This window comes from Podarcis liolepis (assembly GCF_965112155.1).
Source record: "Podarcis liolepis genome assembly, chromosome: 2".
NCBI classification, from domain to species: Eukaryota; Metazoa; Chordata; class Lepidosauria; order Squamata; family Lacertidae; genus Podarcis; species Podarcis liolepis.
In genome coordinates, this window is record NC_139555.1 from 83042153 (window position 1) to 83058770 (window position 16618).

Here is a 16618-nt window from a genome sequence, read left to right on the forward strand (position 1 = left end):
TCCCCTTCGCCCTCCCGGCTCTCTCTGCCGCCCACTGGGGACCCCCCTCACCTGCCAAGTCCGGAGCGCCGGTGGAAGTTGCATGCATGCATGCAGGGCGCCGCGTTGCCATTGCATTGCACTGCACTCCATGCAACGCCTGCACGCATGCATTGCCTTGCACGCCCGCCAAGGGGTCTCCCCGCGGTCCGATGCGTCCCCTCCGGCGCGGATGCAGCATTGCAAAAATAACCCCCCCCGACGCAGCCCTACCTGGGGGGCAGCCTCCGCCTCCGCCGCTCCGCCTCCGCGGGGATCCCCGGGCTCCATCCTGCCACCCAATCTCCGCGGGGGCGCAGGCAGGCTGCGCGGGGTCTGCGCGGAAGAGCCCCTGCCCGGCCGCCGCCGCCGCGCTCATTCCATGGCCGGGAGAAGAGCGCTTCAAACAAAACGCCCGGCCCGCCAGGCCACGCTGGGAAACGTAGTTTGTGCACCCCGCGCGGGCGCGGAGCCCAAGGGCGAGGGGACTACGGATCCCGGCAGCCCCCGCGCCAGGGACGGAGGGGGAGAGGCCGGGTGCAGGGATGGAGGGACGGGTGGGCGAGCGAGTGAGTGAGTGGCAGCCGCCAAGCCTTGGCCAAGAGCCAGGAAGGGCCTCCCCGGAGGAGGAGGAGGGAGGCGCAGAGCGGGAGGGAGGGAGGGAACCCCAGGGGTCATCTAGTGACGCCGCCCCAATCGAAAATTTGACTTAAAAAAAAATCTTTCGAATTTTTTAATTTTTCCCGCGGCACACCAGGCAACATCTCGCGGCACACTAGTGTGCCGCGGAACAGTGGTTGGGAAACACTGCTATACTGTACCAGTGGAGGCTGGTCTCCTAGAACAGAAGGGGCATCCGCCATCTGCCTTCTTACTTACATCTAGACCAGTTCTCCTCCTTGGTCTTAGTGTTGTAACTGTAGAACTCACCAAGGAGAAGGATGGAGGCAAAACGAGAATTGGGAACCCCCAAGAGGGCTTGGAGCCCCGGGATTGGTGGTGGGACAATGATAAGAAGTCAGAAGGAGAAGAGCAAGAAGATTGGGGGGATGTGTCAGAAGCTGAAGAGGTAACAGGGTTTAGTGAGGAGGGAGGGTGTGCGGCAGGAAGAAGTCCAGAAGCAGAAGGGGAAGGGGAAGCAAGAGAGGAGGGAGACTAAGAGGCAGAGATGAGTCAGGCTGATGAAGAATGACAGGGATCTTCCCCTCCTGTTGTGACAAGTTCCCCCTCCCCACTGGACTCCCAGAGGCATGAAGCAGGAGGACCAAAGGCAGGCACACTGGTATAGTCTCAGATTGCTTGGGAGAAACCCTGGAGAGTTGACCTGGGCAGCTGTAGGAAGGCAGGGACCTTTAGTCTCTGGTAGACCTACCAAAGAGAGTCGCTGTGCTCATGAGGCCTAGCACTCCTGTACAGAGTGCTTTTCTAATCAAGAGTTAACTGAACCTACTCCATGTGATTTACTGCGGGCTCGCTTCTGGCAGAACTCATTGGTTCTGCCTGTCATTGGTTCAGGCTCCAACTACTGTTGACCAGCCTGTCTTCTGACCCACCAGCCCCAAAGGGCAACAGTCACTACTGTACTATGCAGACATCATACAGCAGAGCTTAAGGCCAGGATCTCAGTGTGCAGCAATAGTGAATTACAATAGTGTGTATCTGAAGAAGTGTGCATGCACACGAAAGCTCATACCAAGAACTAACTTAGTTGGTCTTTAAGGTGCTACTGGAAGGATTTTTTTTATTTTGACTATGGCAGACCAACACGGCTACCTATCTGTTACTGAATTACAAGGGTTATTCTAGAGAATAATACACAAAGCGGGGTGGGGTGGAATTAACAATGTTATGCATATGGCAAAAACTATTTTAAGTGAAAGATGATTAATAACAAGATTTACTTACATTTTATTTTCCGATTTGTGATTTTCTGCTATTATGTACAATAATTTATTTGCAAAGCTCTTTGCCTTGTCGCTCAAACCTTGCTTCAAATCTTCACAGTCTAATCGCACCATAGGGAAATGAGCAATCATTGGCAAGCTCATTATTTCCTTTGCAAGACTGAAAAAGTCATCTATAAACTTCAAAAGAACATTACATTTGTTAATTTAAACTGCAGTCTTTAAAACATGTACGTTCTTGAATAGGACCGCAATCCTATACAGTATACCAGGGGTGGGAAACTTCAGGCATGCAGGCCAAATGTGACCCTTGAGACTTCTCTATCCAGCTCTCAGGACTCTGCCAAGGCAACATTTCTTACTGGCCCTACTCCACACCTCCTTTAGTAATTTCCCTGGCTGGCATGGATCCTTGAATTGTGATAATGATTTGTGCTTGCCTGGAGGGATTTGTGTGCGTAGGCTTCTCTAGGACTGAAATGCAGTGCACCATACAAAAGTAAGAGTCACATCCGTTGCTCTATCCAACCAAGCAATCCCTGGAGGATTGCCCTTTATAAAATGATGTGGTTGTAAGGATTGCTGCAGTCTTCTTTCTGGCCTCCTATTGTCTCCCCTTTGTCCACTCACATACACACAGTGCTCTGCTGCCAAAATGTCTCATCTCTCTTGCTACAGATAGGACAGAATGTGGAGTTTCAGAACTTCCACTGCCTTTTAATACAGTACAACTGAATTAGACTTGGAGAACAGGAGATGAAGGGCGTTCCAATAGCAGCAAATACATTTTATCTATTCTTGCAGAACACAAGCTGTCAGCTGTGCTGCTGGGACCTTGGGGCTAAAATCCAGCCTGCTCCTTAATAACCACCAAGAGGGGGTCAGACTATGGGTGGCACCAACAAACAGGCCTAGCATCAGCACCTGGGCCAGTATGATTACGGTATGTCAGAGTTCATGGAAGCGGGGCTGGTGCTGGTCACCTCAGCCTTCTTTCTTCTCTTTTAAAACTACGTTTCCGAGCACAATTCAAAGTGTTGGTGCTGACCTTTAAAGCCCTAAATGGCCTCGGTCCAGTATACCTGAAGGAGTGTCTCCACCCCCATCATTCTGCCCGGACACTGAGGTCCACTGCCGAGGGCCTTCTGGTGGTTTCCTTGTTGCAAGAAGCCAAGTTACAGGGAACCAGGCAGAGGGCCTTCCTGGTAGTGGCACCCGCCCTGTGGAACACCCTCCCACCAGATGTCAAAGAGAAAAACAACTACCAAACTTTTAGAAGACATCTGAAGACAGCCCTGTTTAGGGAAGCTCTTAATGTTTAATAGACTATTGTATTTTTATATTCTGTTGGAAGCCGCCCAGAGTGGCTTGGGGAAACCAATAAATTATTATTATTATTATTATTATTATTATTATTATTGGCAGGAAGCAGTGGGCAGACATGTACATGATTACGGGGGCTAATTTAATTATTTTTCCTTTTTTAAAAAAAATCATTGTTGCAACAAAATTATACTTCTTCCTATGTAAATGTGTTCAGCCCTAGGGCAGCAGAACCAAACACCATTTTATTCCTACAGACATGATGATGTCATTATTTAAATGACAAAGAAAAAGAATAGGTTTTTTTAAATCGGGGCTGGAAAACATGGGGGGGTTGCTCTAACATATCAAAATATCTAAACAGTTGTAAAGCATGGGAAAGAGTGTGGGGTAGAAGAGAAATGTTACTTATGTGCTTCACAACTGAAGTCATACACATGTGGCTGTCTAAAAGGGGGTGCAGATGGCATAAGACTGCTAAATCCAGAGACAAAACATACTTAACTACAACTTTGCAAGCTGGATTTACCTGTAATTATATAGGGAAATTACCTCTGTATATTCATCAAAACTATGCTCCTCAGTTACAAATTCTCTTATTCGATCATCTGCAGTCCCATCTACTAGCCAGCCATATTTGTCTACTGCAAAGCAACAATCACAATAAAAGTTTGTTAACTATTATTTTGCAAAGTTATTTTGAGACCACTATATTTCAAAGCTCCACTTAAAATGACTTACAATAATAATCCAACTGTGCTTTTGGCCCTTTCAAGTTTTCATTAATTGCTTCCCTCAGTACAGAGTTTGCCCATGATATAACATGCTCAGGAAGTTCCGTATCAATAGTTGCAACTGTGGTCCCACCGGCTAGCCAGGAATGTACTGCCTGGACATTCTGTTCAAAACACGCAAGAGTTCTTTAAGGCCTTTAAATTGCGATTTCATAATGATTACTAGCAATAATAAATAAACTTGTCAATGATTCCTTAAAACACATCCAAAAGAATAACTTTTAGAAAAGTTTTATATCACCTTACAGTGATCAACATAAATTTAATATGCACTTAGAATTACTTGTGAGTAAACATGCAGCACATTGCTTTTTTAAATGAAATTGTTCTCTAAGCCTCTTTGCAATTTGTTTCGGATCTGACTGTTCAGCTATTTTGCTTCAACAACAGATTCTGCCATCACACTTTGGATACTTTCAAATGGAAGCTTTATAGTACAAATGGGCTGTTCAGGTTCTGTTCTGTGTGCTTGATTAACACGTTACATTCCACACATTCTGTTTGGATATTTGCTGCTTATCAGACATTTCGTGCCCAGTGAGTGCAGCTTCACAGAATGTGTCTGGGCTCTGTCATTTTGTCCGTACCCTCAACTGCTCCTACCGCACCCTCCACTACCCTCTTCCATTCTGACATTTGTGCAGGTATTTCTGCCTCTGTGTATAGGCACATTTTCCCCTTTAAAAAATGCACAACAGCACAAGAATAGATATCTCTCATTAGGCAAAATGGAAGGCTGTATTCTGGGAGAATATCAATTTCCATTTGTTTGTTTTTTAAATTTTAATACTGAGGTCTTGAACCAGAGTGATAGGTATATCAGTCTGTAGTTTGGAGTGAGATGGATGACAACGCCCCAAAGAATTAGGAACACCCCACAGGAATAACCCTTACCACTACCAACACAATCACACATTCTCCCACCCCCCCGAATAAACCACAGCCATAATGAAATACTAATAATGAGGTCATGTAAATGACCTCCATTTTTTTTAAGCACAATGTGTTTACAGTTTTCTCCAGAGTGAATAGTTTCTTCAAATCAGGTTGCTGAAATATGGGTGTGCTTTCAGCACATGTGGTCTACCAGAAACAAAATGTCTTGGTCATGCTGAGATAAGCAGCAAAAAGAAGTTGGGAGCGCTGACACAGGACACCCACCAGAATCTCACCAACCCCAAAAATGTGTTAATGAGGCTCCACACCCCACAGTGACTGTGGATGTACAGTGGTACCTCGGTTTTCAAACACCTCCGCCGACAAACATTTCGGTTTTCGAACGCTGTAAACCCAGAAATACTCCAGTTTTCGAACATGCCTCAGAAGTCAAACATGCCAAGTGGCTTCTACTAATCTCAAGAGCTCTCTTGCAACCAATTTGTTTTTGTGACTGTCTGTGCTTTGGTTTTTGAACATTTCAGAACTCAAACGGTCTTCCAGAACACATTACGTTAGAAAACTGAGGTACCACTGTATAATAATTTTTATCAATTTGATTCTTTGCAGAAGAGCTCAGTCTGCTAAAATGAATAAAAAGTATGGGCTGGCATTTGATGACAATGATGTTGTGGGGACAATGCAAAAAAAAAAAAAAGGCCAAGCACGAGCAGCAGGGATTTCACAACAACCTCCCTTCTGGGAAAACCCTTGCTTTTTGCTACAGATGACTAATGAATACATTCAACAGTGGAGCTGGCATGTAACACTTATGATTACCTGTGTTCAATTGAAATCTATAGAGGTATAAGTTATTTAAATTCTTAAAGAATTTATGAAATAAAGTAACAACATATTAAACAACCTGCAGAGTCTGTGAAATCAAAAGAACTATAAACAAAATAGCTTCTTCCAGATCTTGAAACGATGGATAGAAGTCCATTTTCTCATCATCAAAAGTTAGCTCCATCTTAAACAAAGGCAGACGTCTTTGGTCTTCAAGATCAAATAGTTTCACATAAGCCTCAACCGTTCTTTTCAATAATTCCTTTAGCTAAAAAATACATAAACCACAGGTAGATTTCATTGCACGTGGCCAGTAAATAACCACATAAAGCTAACCCCCACTCCCAATCATAGCAAGTTCATGCAAACAAGTATTTTAGAGACACCTAAATAATTATTCTAATACACCAGGCCTAAAATCTAGTTCAGCATTAAGGATTCCAAATTATATTAAAATGCAAATTCTGAAATTTCAAGTAAAGCATGAAAATTTAGAGCAACAAACCACAGGAACCATCTGTACCACCCCTGCGGGTGCTAACAGGAGGGGATTCTCTGCTGCCACTTTTCTGGCAGGTGTGCAGCCTAAATATTATGTCTGCTTTGGGGCCCTCACTGGTAGAGAATTGCATTTATTAATTTAAACCATTTATAACCTGCCAATCTGCTAAAACACTCAGAGCTCAGATTAACTAAAATGCTAATTTGTTTCATGCTGAATATTCAGAATGACACCTAACATTGTATGGCGAAATATTTTCTCCTGCTTTTAAAAAAGTAACATTAATCTCCAGCTGCTGGGGGACAATAAATGTTATCATATATATATATATATATATATATATATATATATATATATATATACACACACACACACACACACACACACACACACACACACACCCTGACGCACTGAACTCTTGCAGGTACAGAATTTCTTTTTTCTTTTTTTTTGCCAATTAATTTTTCTTAGTTTTCAAAAGTTTTAACAAATTTACATCCAATACAAATTCATTGTTGACTTCCCCAAAAACGCTCAACAACTTTTGTCTCTGGACTTATAGGTTTTGAAATATAGCAAGCCTACTGTTCCCTTCTCCCACCTTCTTGCTGCAAAAGTAGTACATACTATAGAAGTAGAGTAAAGCAGGTACACAATTTCTGATTCACACACAAAGCTCTACTTCTTCCACAAGAGGGTTTGTATGCATTTCAACGAAGGCAGAGGGTTCTTTGTCTGTTAAAATTATCTGGGAACTCAGGACTTCTGAAGATGCACAGTGGGACAACAGAAGCTCTGGATAGGACACACATTTGTTACTGACATGAAAAATTAGTGTTACCTGGTTAGACATAAGTGTAGACACACAATTATAGAAACTATCAACTTTGTCGGGCTTTACACCCTCCAGGGCTTCTTTTCTAGTGAAGAGATTGATAACCCTCGGGTACCATGTGTTTAATAACTTTTCTTCAGTTTTTAAGCAGTTTATAGACACATCATTCTGAAGAGATTCATACTCAATTGGGCCCCTCGACCTATATATTAAGAAGAGAAGACTGGTCTGGAAAGGGAAGCTGCCTTGAAACACATCTAATTACGTTGCTTATCAGAAAAAAATGTGATCAGCATACACAATGAAAATGTCATGTTAAAGAATTAAACACTGAGCCCATATCTTATATATCAAGACTCTTGAGCACATTGGTTGCAAAAAAAAAAAAAAGCCTCCAAACCAAAGATAACACAAATAGGACCTTCAACAAAACATTGCAGTATGACATGCTCCTATTCAGGGTTCCAGTCAGCTGGTGATACCCACTTCCAGGACACTCCGTTCCATTCCCCATTTCCTTTCAGTTTTCTGTCAGTCTCTCAACAGTTAGCATTTTGTGCCTGCTGAGCGTGGTCAGTACTCATAGGGCTGTTTTTGGTTTCCCCCCACTTAGGTCCCCCCCTAAATATTTTTGTACTTCTGAAAACCTTGGAGTTTCCCCCAAGACTGCCAATACCTCACTCTTTTGCATGAGGAGTGCCCCTTTGACTATATAAGGACCCAGAGAGAGAATGAGTTTGCCATTAATATAGAGGAAAATAATAGTTATAGGATAGCGTAAGTGCAGCAACATTTCATTTTGGCTGCCTTACATGACTAGCATGTAAAGATATTAGACTACAACCTTAAACTCATTTACTAGGGAGTAAATCTAATGGAATTCAAAAGGAATTGTGGTCTTAGTATGACACATTAAATATAATTTTTACATAAAATAAACTGAAGTTTAATGCTATGTGAACCTAATTAGAATTACACGTACACACCATATTTAGAATATTAATGCAACAACATCAACTTTACCTGAAATTTGACACATCTACTACAAGTAACTTTGAAAAGGTTTTATAACCAATATCCAGTAAAATTCTTAGAGTTGGGTGCAGAATATGTAGATTTGCAAATATCTGTTTTCTTGCTTGTAGAAAGCTTTTATGCCAGGGTCTGGAAAAGTCTAATCCTCTGAGAGAGGAGGAAATGAATAAAATTAAGATATTAAACAGAAGCCCATGCAACAAAGCTTAATCAGAAATAGAAGTGGATCATACATAACTTCTGCCTTTAAAACCTCCAATGTATGAAGATGGCTTGGTACTATCTCAGTTTTCAGGCAAGGGTTACAGATAGGTAGCCGTGTTGGTCTGCCATAGTCAAAATAAAAAAATTCCTTCCAGTAGCACCTTAAAGACCAACTAAGTTAGTTCTTGGTATGAGCTTTCGTGTGCATGCACACTTCTTCAGATACACTGAAATAGAAGTTGCCAGATCCTTCTATATATACATGACTAAGCCATTTCTCACCTTTTCACCCCTTGCCTTTTCCTGTAAGACCTATTACAGTCGTTAAGAGTCGTCAACAGGCTCATCTCAGCTATCTGCCAATCTCTGATTCCCACCACCCTTCTGAGTAATACCCCTCCCCACCTTCTCACTATATAGAAGGATCTGGCAACTTCTGTTTCAGTGTATCTGAAGAAGTGTGCATGCACACGAAAGCTCATACCAAGAACTAACTTAGTTGGTCTTTAAGGTGCTACTGGAAGGAATTCAGGCAAGGGGTTCATCATATACCTCACCCAAGGAGCCAGAATCTAAGTTGCACCATTTCACCAACTGCTTAAGATCCTTCAATACTCAGAAAGTTTCTAGCTAAGAGGACAGAGTGCACATTTCTAACATAAGAACAGAAGGAGAGGCTGCTTGATTAGGCCAGTGGCCCTTCTGTCCCAGCAACAGAGGTCAACCAGATGCTTATGAGATGCCCACAAGCAAGATCTCAGTGCAACAGTATTCTCTTTGGCCGCCTGTGCTGCGGAGAGCAGCCACAGCCAGCTTTTGTGCATTTCTGCCTGCGTGGACATGGCACACAGCCAATGGCTGGCCAGGCGGCAAGGCACTGCCCCTCCAGCAGGGCCTCTGATTGGCCCATTTATTTTTGACTTTCTGGCAGGGAATCCAGCTCAGTATTTCTGCTGGCTGGGTAATTCCTTTAATGGCTGGCAAGCGCATGAGTTTCTGCCGCTGGCGGTGGTGGATGGGGTGAAGGTCCGTAACCACCTGGGAAGGGTGAGCGGCCATTCTCTCCCCCCTGTGGTTTCCAGCAACTGGTATTCAGAAGCATACTGCCTCTCTGCGGTTTCAAAAGTTGAAATTCCAATAATCTCAATCATTTAATTCAAATGCTATAAATAAGGGGGATGGGGGGGGAAAAACTATTGCAGCAAATTAAATGTTTCAGATCATTTAAAGAAAGTGCTATGTTTCCCAATAAAAAATAAAACATTTCCAGTTTTTAAAAAAGAGGTTTCAGTTTGTGATTATCCATCACAATGGAGTACTCAACTCCAAGCCACAGCATTGCTCATTTTAATATCTGACAGGTCATAGCAGAGGCAGCCTTTCCTTAGCTTTTCCTGCATAGGACCCATTTAAAGGAGTGAGAGTATTGCAACATCATGTTCTTGCACATGTTGCATTCATTTCAGCAGACACATGAAAAAGTATGCTCTCTTTGGTGATGTTAAAGGCCTAAGGTATACTTTAGTTCTTGCACATGGCATCCACAAATTTAATCACACAATATATTATTAAAGCTTCAGCCAGTGTATCCCCTCCTATCTTTGTGGCCCAGGGTCACACCCTCACAACCTGCCCACACCTCCTGCTGTAACTAATTTCATATTCACAGTCTTAATCCATTTTAAAGGTATACAAGGACATGGAAACTCAATTTTTAAGAGATTATATTTTCAACCCCTAGCCTCATATTCCAGTGATCTTTTTGCTGCTCCAACTGCATATGCACACTCAAATGGAATAATGATGTGGAACGTCTATGGAATTATGTTTGAAAAATCTGCCCTTTGTTTTCAAATGACCATAATTTGTCATTATGTCTGAACTGGGACAAACTGTAGTTAATTTTAAATATGGCTGAAACCATGGTTTACAATCATAGATCGTTCAGATCGATCATAGTTAACACTAATTGCAATTCCCAGTTTGGACATAATGACAAACTTGGTTAGCAAAAAACAGGGGGGGGGGAATGCTTCCAATCTCTTCCTTATATTTGCACTAAAGCAGGGGAAGCAAGAGTAGGCCCGTGTCTCCAACACAAAACTATGACTTAGTATTATGTCTAAACCAGCTCATAGTGAATTACCATCTCAATATTAGCCACCAGCAAACTACAGATGTGAGTAGGGTGCCTTGTACTGGGTATACATTCAAATGGTGGGTTGATTAGACCCTAAAGCACTTATTAATTTAATTTACTCACATAGGTTCAACCGGCAAAGGTTCCTCTTTCTCATATTCAAGCAATTTTACGTTTGGTTTGACAAGAACACTTCGCACTGTAACATATGTATAAATTGTAACATTTATACAACTGAAGGGAGTAACAATATTATAAATTAGGAAACATTATTTTAAAGAATGTTACATTTTTTAAAATTTCCTACTAACCAAATCAACAGGACTTACATTTTTTAATGTGTTCCCTCAGGTACTACGGGAAAACAGCTTTTACATTTTATATTAGCACATTTGTTAAGTAAACAGAGATTTTGATTTTTAAAAAAAACAACATATTGACATGTGTCAAGTAAGAGTACAGATGTTGGTTTCTGTGTGTTGCCACTGTGCAGTGCTCTTGGAATCACAAGACTCTGTTTTGCATTCCAGAGACATTCCAGACTGTTGGAAGTCTCACGGAAGACAGGAGACGGATGTGATGTTACTGGTTTCCTGTTCCTTTGTTGTTCAGTTGCTCTCTGCTCTCACAGAGAGAGGATGTTTCTTTTCTGTCTGCGTAGCGAGAAATAAAACTCTTTAGCCATGTAGCTCATACTATCTCGTCCTTCCCTGTGCTGGATACTCTGCGTAATGTGGGAACGTGCTTGGAGCCTTATCAAAGGCTCAGGTTGTTAATCATCGTCAGAGGAATAGACTGAAGGAGTCACTCGGTCGAACACTAGTCTGACAGCAGTGTGGAGACTATAAAATCCCAAGCTCAAGTCTTGCCTTAACTATGAACTCACTTGTATCCTGTTCCCAACAGGGGTCATCCAAATACCCCTGGAAAACCCACAAGCAGGTAAACCACCATCTCTCAGCCTCAGCCCCCACCTACAATATAGAGATGATAATAATGGCAGTGGTGTAGTACAGGTAACTCGCACCTTAGAATCACTAAATCATAGAATCGTACAGTTGGAAGGGACCATGAGGGTCATTTAGTCCAACCCCCTCCAATACAGGAATCTTTTGCCCAATGTGGGGCTCAAACCCATGATCCTGAGATGAAGAGTCTCATGCTCTACCAACTGAGCTATCTTACGTGATCACAGCTCTGCGCAGGTACGAGGGGTGGGGAATAAATAAATGAAGAGTGGAAGAAACCTACTCTCCATTTATTTATTCCCAAACCCACTCATGCAGAGCTGCGATCAAAGGCTTACCTGGCTTTGGGAAGGGGTAAGTGAGTGCTCTGGGATGCTGTCAGAGCACTAATTCTTCCTTGCTAAAGCTGGGTAAGGCAGGCACCAGGCTTTGGGCAGGAAGCGTGAGGGCTCTGGCAGTGTCCTAGAGTTCTCATGGCTTCTCCCCAAAGCCTGGCGCCCTGCTTACCAGGGTTGGTGAATTGAGTGGGGGCATGGCTCTAGAACACTGCCAGAACCCTCATACCTCCTTCTCAAAGCCAGGTAAGCATGCATTTACATGTGGATCCCCAGAACCAAACACTTGCTTAAGATGCAAGTTATTTAGAATGCTGGACTATGAACTTCCCTGGGTGGCCATGGACTCACTATCTCTCAGACTAAAATACTTCTCAGGATCATTGTAAGATGGGGATGAGAACTATGTGCACTGCCTTGGGGTCATTGAAGGAAAGGCAGGATATAAAAGTTAAAAAATAAATAAATTACTACAGTTGTTGACAGCACTACAGTGGTACCTCCGGTTGAGGACAGGATCCGTTCCAGGGCTCCGGTCGGATCCCGAGGTTTCTGCAATCAGAGGGACCGCTTCTGCGCATGTGCGCGGTGCGGTAGAGCAGTGTTTCCCAACCGGTGTTCCGCGGCACACTAGTGTGCCGTGAGATGTTGCCTGGTGTGCCGCGAGATGTTGCCTGGAGGGAGGCAGGCGAGGGCGTTTGCTTCCCGGAGGACTTGTGGGAAGCCGCCCCTTCCCTGGGCGACGCGCCGCCTCGCGACTCCGGAGTCAGTCCCGAGGGCTCTCGGAGGGACTCGCGAGCGACGGCGTGGCGGCTCCGGGGCGCGCTCAGCCGGGCCGCCGCGCGCCCCCGCACAGCCCCTGCTGCAGCTGCCCGGCGTGGAGCGTGACGCGGAGCCGGCCGGGCTTGGAGGCGCCCAGGTAGGGCCGAGCCGGGCGGGGGCGGGGAGGTCTCGGTCTGCTGCGGGCGCAGGAGGGCGAGCGGGAGAGGGGGAGCCGTCGGGTCTCCTGGAAGGAAGCGAGGCGGCGGCTGAGGGGGATGCAGCCCCGTCCCCAGCAACAGGCGCTCCTCGAAGTGAGGCCACAAGTCGGGGCTCGGACAGGGCCTGGAAGCAGCGGCTCCGGCTCTTGGGAGCAGAGAAGGGGACTTCGAAAGCGGCCTGGAGGAGAAAAGCCCCGATGCAGCGAGAGCGGGGAGCGTGCTGCCTTGTCCAGGCCTCCTCGCTTTGTGCCATCCGCTGCCGGGGCTCTTCGTTCGTATGCTTTCCCGGGTGATCGGTGAGGGTTAGGGTTAGGGTTAGGGTCCCTCAGTCCCTCGCTTTGCTGCCTCCTCCCCCCCCACCCCCAAAGCTTGGAGGTTCCCCGGCAAGGGGGAGGGAAAAAAATTGAAAGTTACACTTTCGTGCGTCCCTCCTGGCGTGACGCTGCGCGCTGACGACACGGGGCTGTAATGGTGGTGTGCCTCGAGATTTTTTTCATCAAACAAGTGTGCCTTTGCCCAAAAAAGGTTGGGAAACACTGCGGTAGAGTGCTTCTGAGCATGTACACGCGGTGAAACACTTCCAGGTTTGCCGGTTTCAAAGGTTTATGTTACCCGACGGTAACATTAGCAGAGGTGTTACTGCACTGAGGTGATGTATGTGATGTGCTATGCAAATACCAACAATTACGAAGAACAAAAATAAAAGCATGCTTTGAAGAAAATTAGAATGCAGAAAACATCATAAAGACAAAAATTAATGTAGTTTTTTGTACCTCTTTTGTCAAGATTTTATGTAGCTGAAAGCTATTATTGTTTGATTTACATTACTGCTCCTCTAAAATAAAATACCAGCTATAAAATATGCTTTATGTTCTACAAAAGCATTTGTAGGTATATATGGGGAAAATAAATTGCTAAGGGATGTTTTGCAGTATCAACATAAACATAAGGTGGAATATAACTTGTATAGACATGAGACAATATTGCTAGTGGAACTCACCCATGTATCTCTTCATGCTCATTTCATAATCATTTGTTATCTCAGCTAAGAGCTCCTCCACCAATTTCATTCTGCCCTTGCCTTCCATTAGATTATCAGGTACCAAAGTGAGCATGGACTCTAACCACTCTTGCTGAATAGGCACTACTGGATTACTTTCAACACAATTCTTCAAAAAGAGATAGTTGTTCTGAAATGACATGACAATGACAATGAAATGACAATGACAATGAAATGATCATGAACACAATCTGGTTGACACGACCAGATCAGTTATGAAGGAAATTAGGCAACTTTCTTTCAGTTAAATGGAAAAAAATGTATTAGCAAAAAAGTAAAAGTTGCTTGACTATATAATCTAACACCTAGAATACAAAATAGCATAAATTATATTGGTTTAGCTCAGCACACAGTGCATGAGTAAAGAATACTAGGGAGGGGAAAAGCAGCTCACTTGTTCACATGGTGCCAGTAAACCATAGTTTGGCTTACTGTGACCTGCAAACCAGGCCTACGTTACTTCTCCATATAGAGATCAGTAACTAGATATTGGACATATTTACATAATTTCTAATTCCTTATGTACACACTCTTTAGAAAGAATCTATCAGAATCTTGCAACAAGTTAAAAACAACAACACTTACTCTTATTTGTTTCTGCTCACTGTTCATCTGTGGGGGAAATGCAACAAAAATATGTTATATAAATCAAGAAATAATCACAAAATAGAACAAGAAATCATTTGTTTGCAGTGGCACCCAGTGAGGGTAAGCATGTTTTTACTGATAACTGCTGGGAGAGGTCATTTCATTCAGCACCAGGCTACTGAGCACTTCCTGGCTGGTTGGTAGACGCAATACACGTAAGGGCTGCTGATGTCAATAGGGGCTGAGAATCATCAGCAACTGTAAGCTTCTCTGGTGCTGACTGAAACACCATTGGCCTCCAATACAACCTATTGATGGCTATGCATGAGTTTTTAAAAGCTAAATGTTATTCTTGAAACACATATGCCCGTGAACACTTTTGATAATTAAAATAATCATAATGACCACAGTATATGCATGGGTTTTTCTAGGATTTTGCTTTATATAAACTTTTGTACCAGTTCAAGACACAACTTCCTACTAAGACAGGAAACAATAAAGAACGCTGATCTCTCACTCAAGGCAGGAGTGTTTCCTATTAAACACTTCCTTGCCTCTAAGCTCCCTGTTTCACACTATCTTAAGTTTACAATAGCGTAGCTCATTCAACTAGTACAGTTCTGCAAAGAGATGGGGCAGAATTCAACACGCATGCATGAAACGAGGTCTGATCATGCAACGAGACTTCACCCCTTTTCCTCCCCACGCCTCCCTTGAAATCTGTTTGGTGGGTTGCCCAAAGCATCCAAAGCAGATTTAGGGGGTTCAGAGGGCATACAGGGAGCAGAGTGTGGGGGAGCCCTGTTGTGTGAGTGGATCTCATTCCATGAACACAACTTAATTGAATCGTACCCAGGGATCCAAATAAATTTACTAGGGTGAGAAAAATGGAAAGAGCAAGGGAAGCAGATTTGCAGAGATCTATCCTAAAAGAGGGGGCCAGTTAGGGTCTTGAAATTACTACAAATCTAACATGTAGTAACTTTGTTACACGTTATTATGAGAAAGCGAAGGGAAGCATTTAGGATCAAAACCATCTCTATCAATCAAATGCAATTCCATAAACTGGACACTAGTCCACTTGCACAACGGACACAAACACAATACTCAGAGGCCAGGAATACCTACCAAAAAGCGCAGTACACACAGAGACAACTAGTACTGAGTACAGATGCACAATCCTTTTATCAAAACACAACATTAGCAGTGAGGGCATTAGCAAATGACACTGTTTTTGCAAGTATGAATCCATGATATTTTTGCTTGAGTCTCTAGATCCCTCTTTGGCTTAAGTAGAATCTTCTGCTTTTCTGGAGGTGACAGGAATTTTGAACTTAACCATGGACGTAGCTAGGATTTTTGTTGTTGGGGGGGCGGCAGCCAGGATTTGGGGGGGGCAGGACACCCACCTGTCATCATCCTCTGTCTGGCTCCGTCTAGCAGATTCGGAATGAAATGTCTCAACAACAATTATTTCAAATTACTTCCTTTTGATCGCAAGTGCTCAGAAAAATCTGTCAAAATCTTTCTACAGTTTCTACTTTTAGTTAAATATTTTTATTTATTTACTTGATTTAAGGGGGGCATCTGTTAGGGTGTGAAACCTAAGACGCTGGCAAGTTAGCAATGTCATGTGACTTTAAGTAGTCAAGCTCGTTAAGTTGTTAAGTTGCTCAGTATATAAAGAGTGTTTGTTTTCTCTGTGTGTGGGGCGTGAAGCAAAAATGTCCGAAAGCTCCGGAGGTGTTTCTGTTATCTTTCTGCAATAAACCTGTCTTTGGAAAGACAGGCTTCCCTGTGTCGTTATTTCTTTGCTGCTGAGACTCTGAAGCTTGTACTGCAACAAGAATCTCTGCACTGGACTTAATTAATGCTCTGCAAAGAGAGCTGTTGCTGGTGGCGCAGCGGAAGCGTTTACTGGACCAGTACAAACTCTCTTAGGTTATGGATCCTTCTACGTTTCTACAGCTGTATTGTGTGCAGAGAAAGTGAAAGCAGCTTTCAGATGAGAGAAGACCGGCTTGGTCGTAAATCCAGCTCTTAAAGGAGGCTGGAGGCGTCTGAAAAGTGAGTAAGACAAATCCCAAGGGGAAAGAGAAGCAAGGGCACACAGAGGGAGTAGCAGCAGACCCCAAGAATGGCAGTGGAAAATTTCCAGGTTCCCTTTACAAAGTTGAACTCTGCTAATTACGTGCAGTGGTCTAAGAGGG

General features: G+C 43.7%; 1 protein-coding gene across 2 annotated transcripts in view; it reads right to left on the reverse strand.

Moving 5' to 3' along the window:
* The window catches only part of DNAH12 (dynein axonemal heavy chain 12), a 110714-nt gene that overhangs the window by 82482 nt on the left and 11614 nt on the right, over window positions 1-16618 (reverse strand). For both annotated transcript variants that reach the window (XM_083489074.1, XM_083489073.1), the window contains exons 4-12: window positions 14406-14432; window positions 13761-13950; window positions 10601-10676; window positions 8122-8280; window positions 7105-7300; window positions 5841-6029; window positions 3987-4143; window positions 3798-3889; window positions 1924-2102 (exon numbers count right to left, since the gene is read on the reverse strand). In XM_083489074.1, the coding sequence (XP_083345200.1) occupies window positions 1924-2102; window positions 3798-3889; window positions 3987-4143; window positions 5841-6029; window positions 7105-7300; window positions 8122-8280; window positions 10601-10676; window positions 13761-13950; window positions 14406-14432 (1265 nt within the window). The remainder of the gene's footprint in view (window positions 1-1923; window positions 2103-3797; window positions 3890-3986; window positions 4144-5840; window positions 6030-7104; window positions 7301-8121; window positions 8281-10600; window positions 10677-13760; window positions 13951-14405; window positions 14433-16618) is intronic.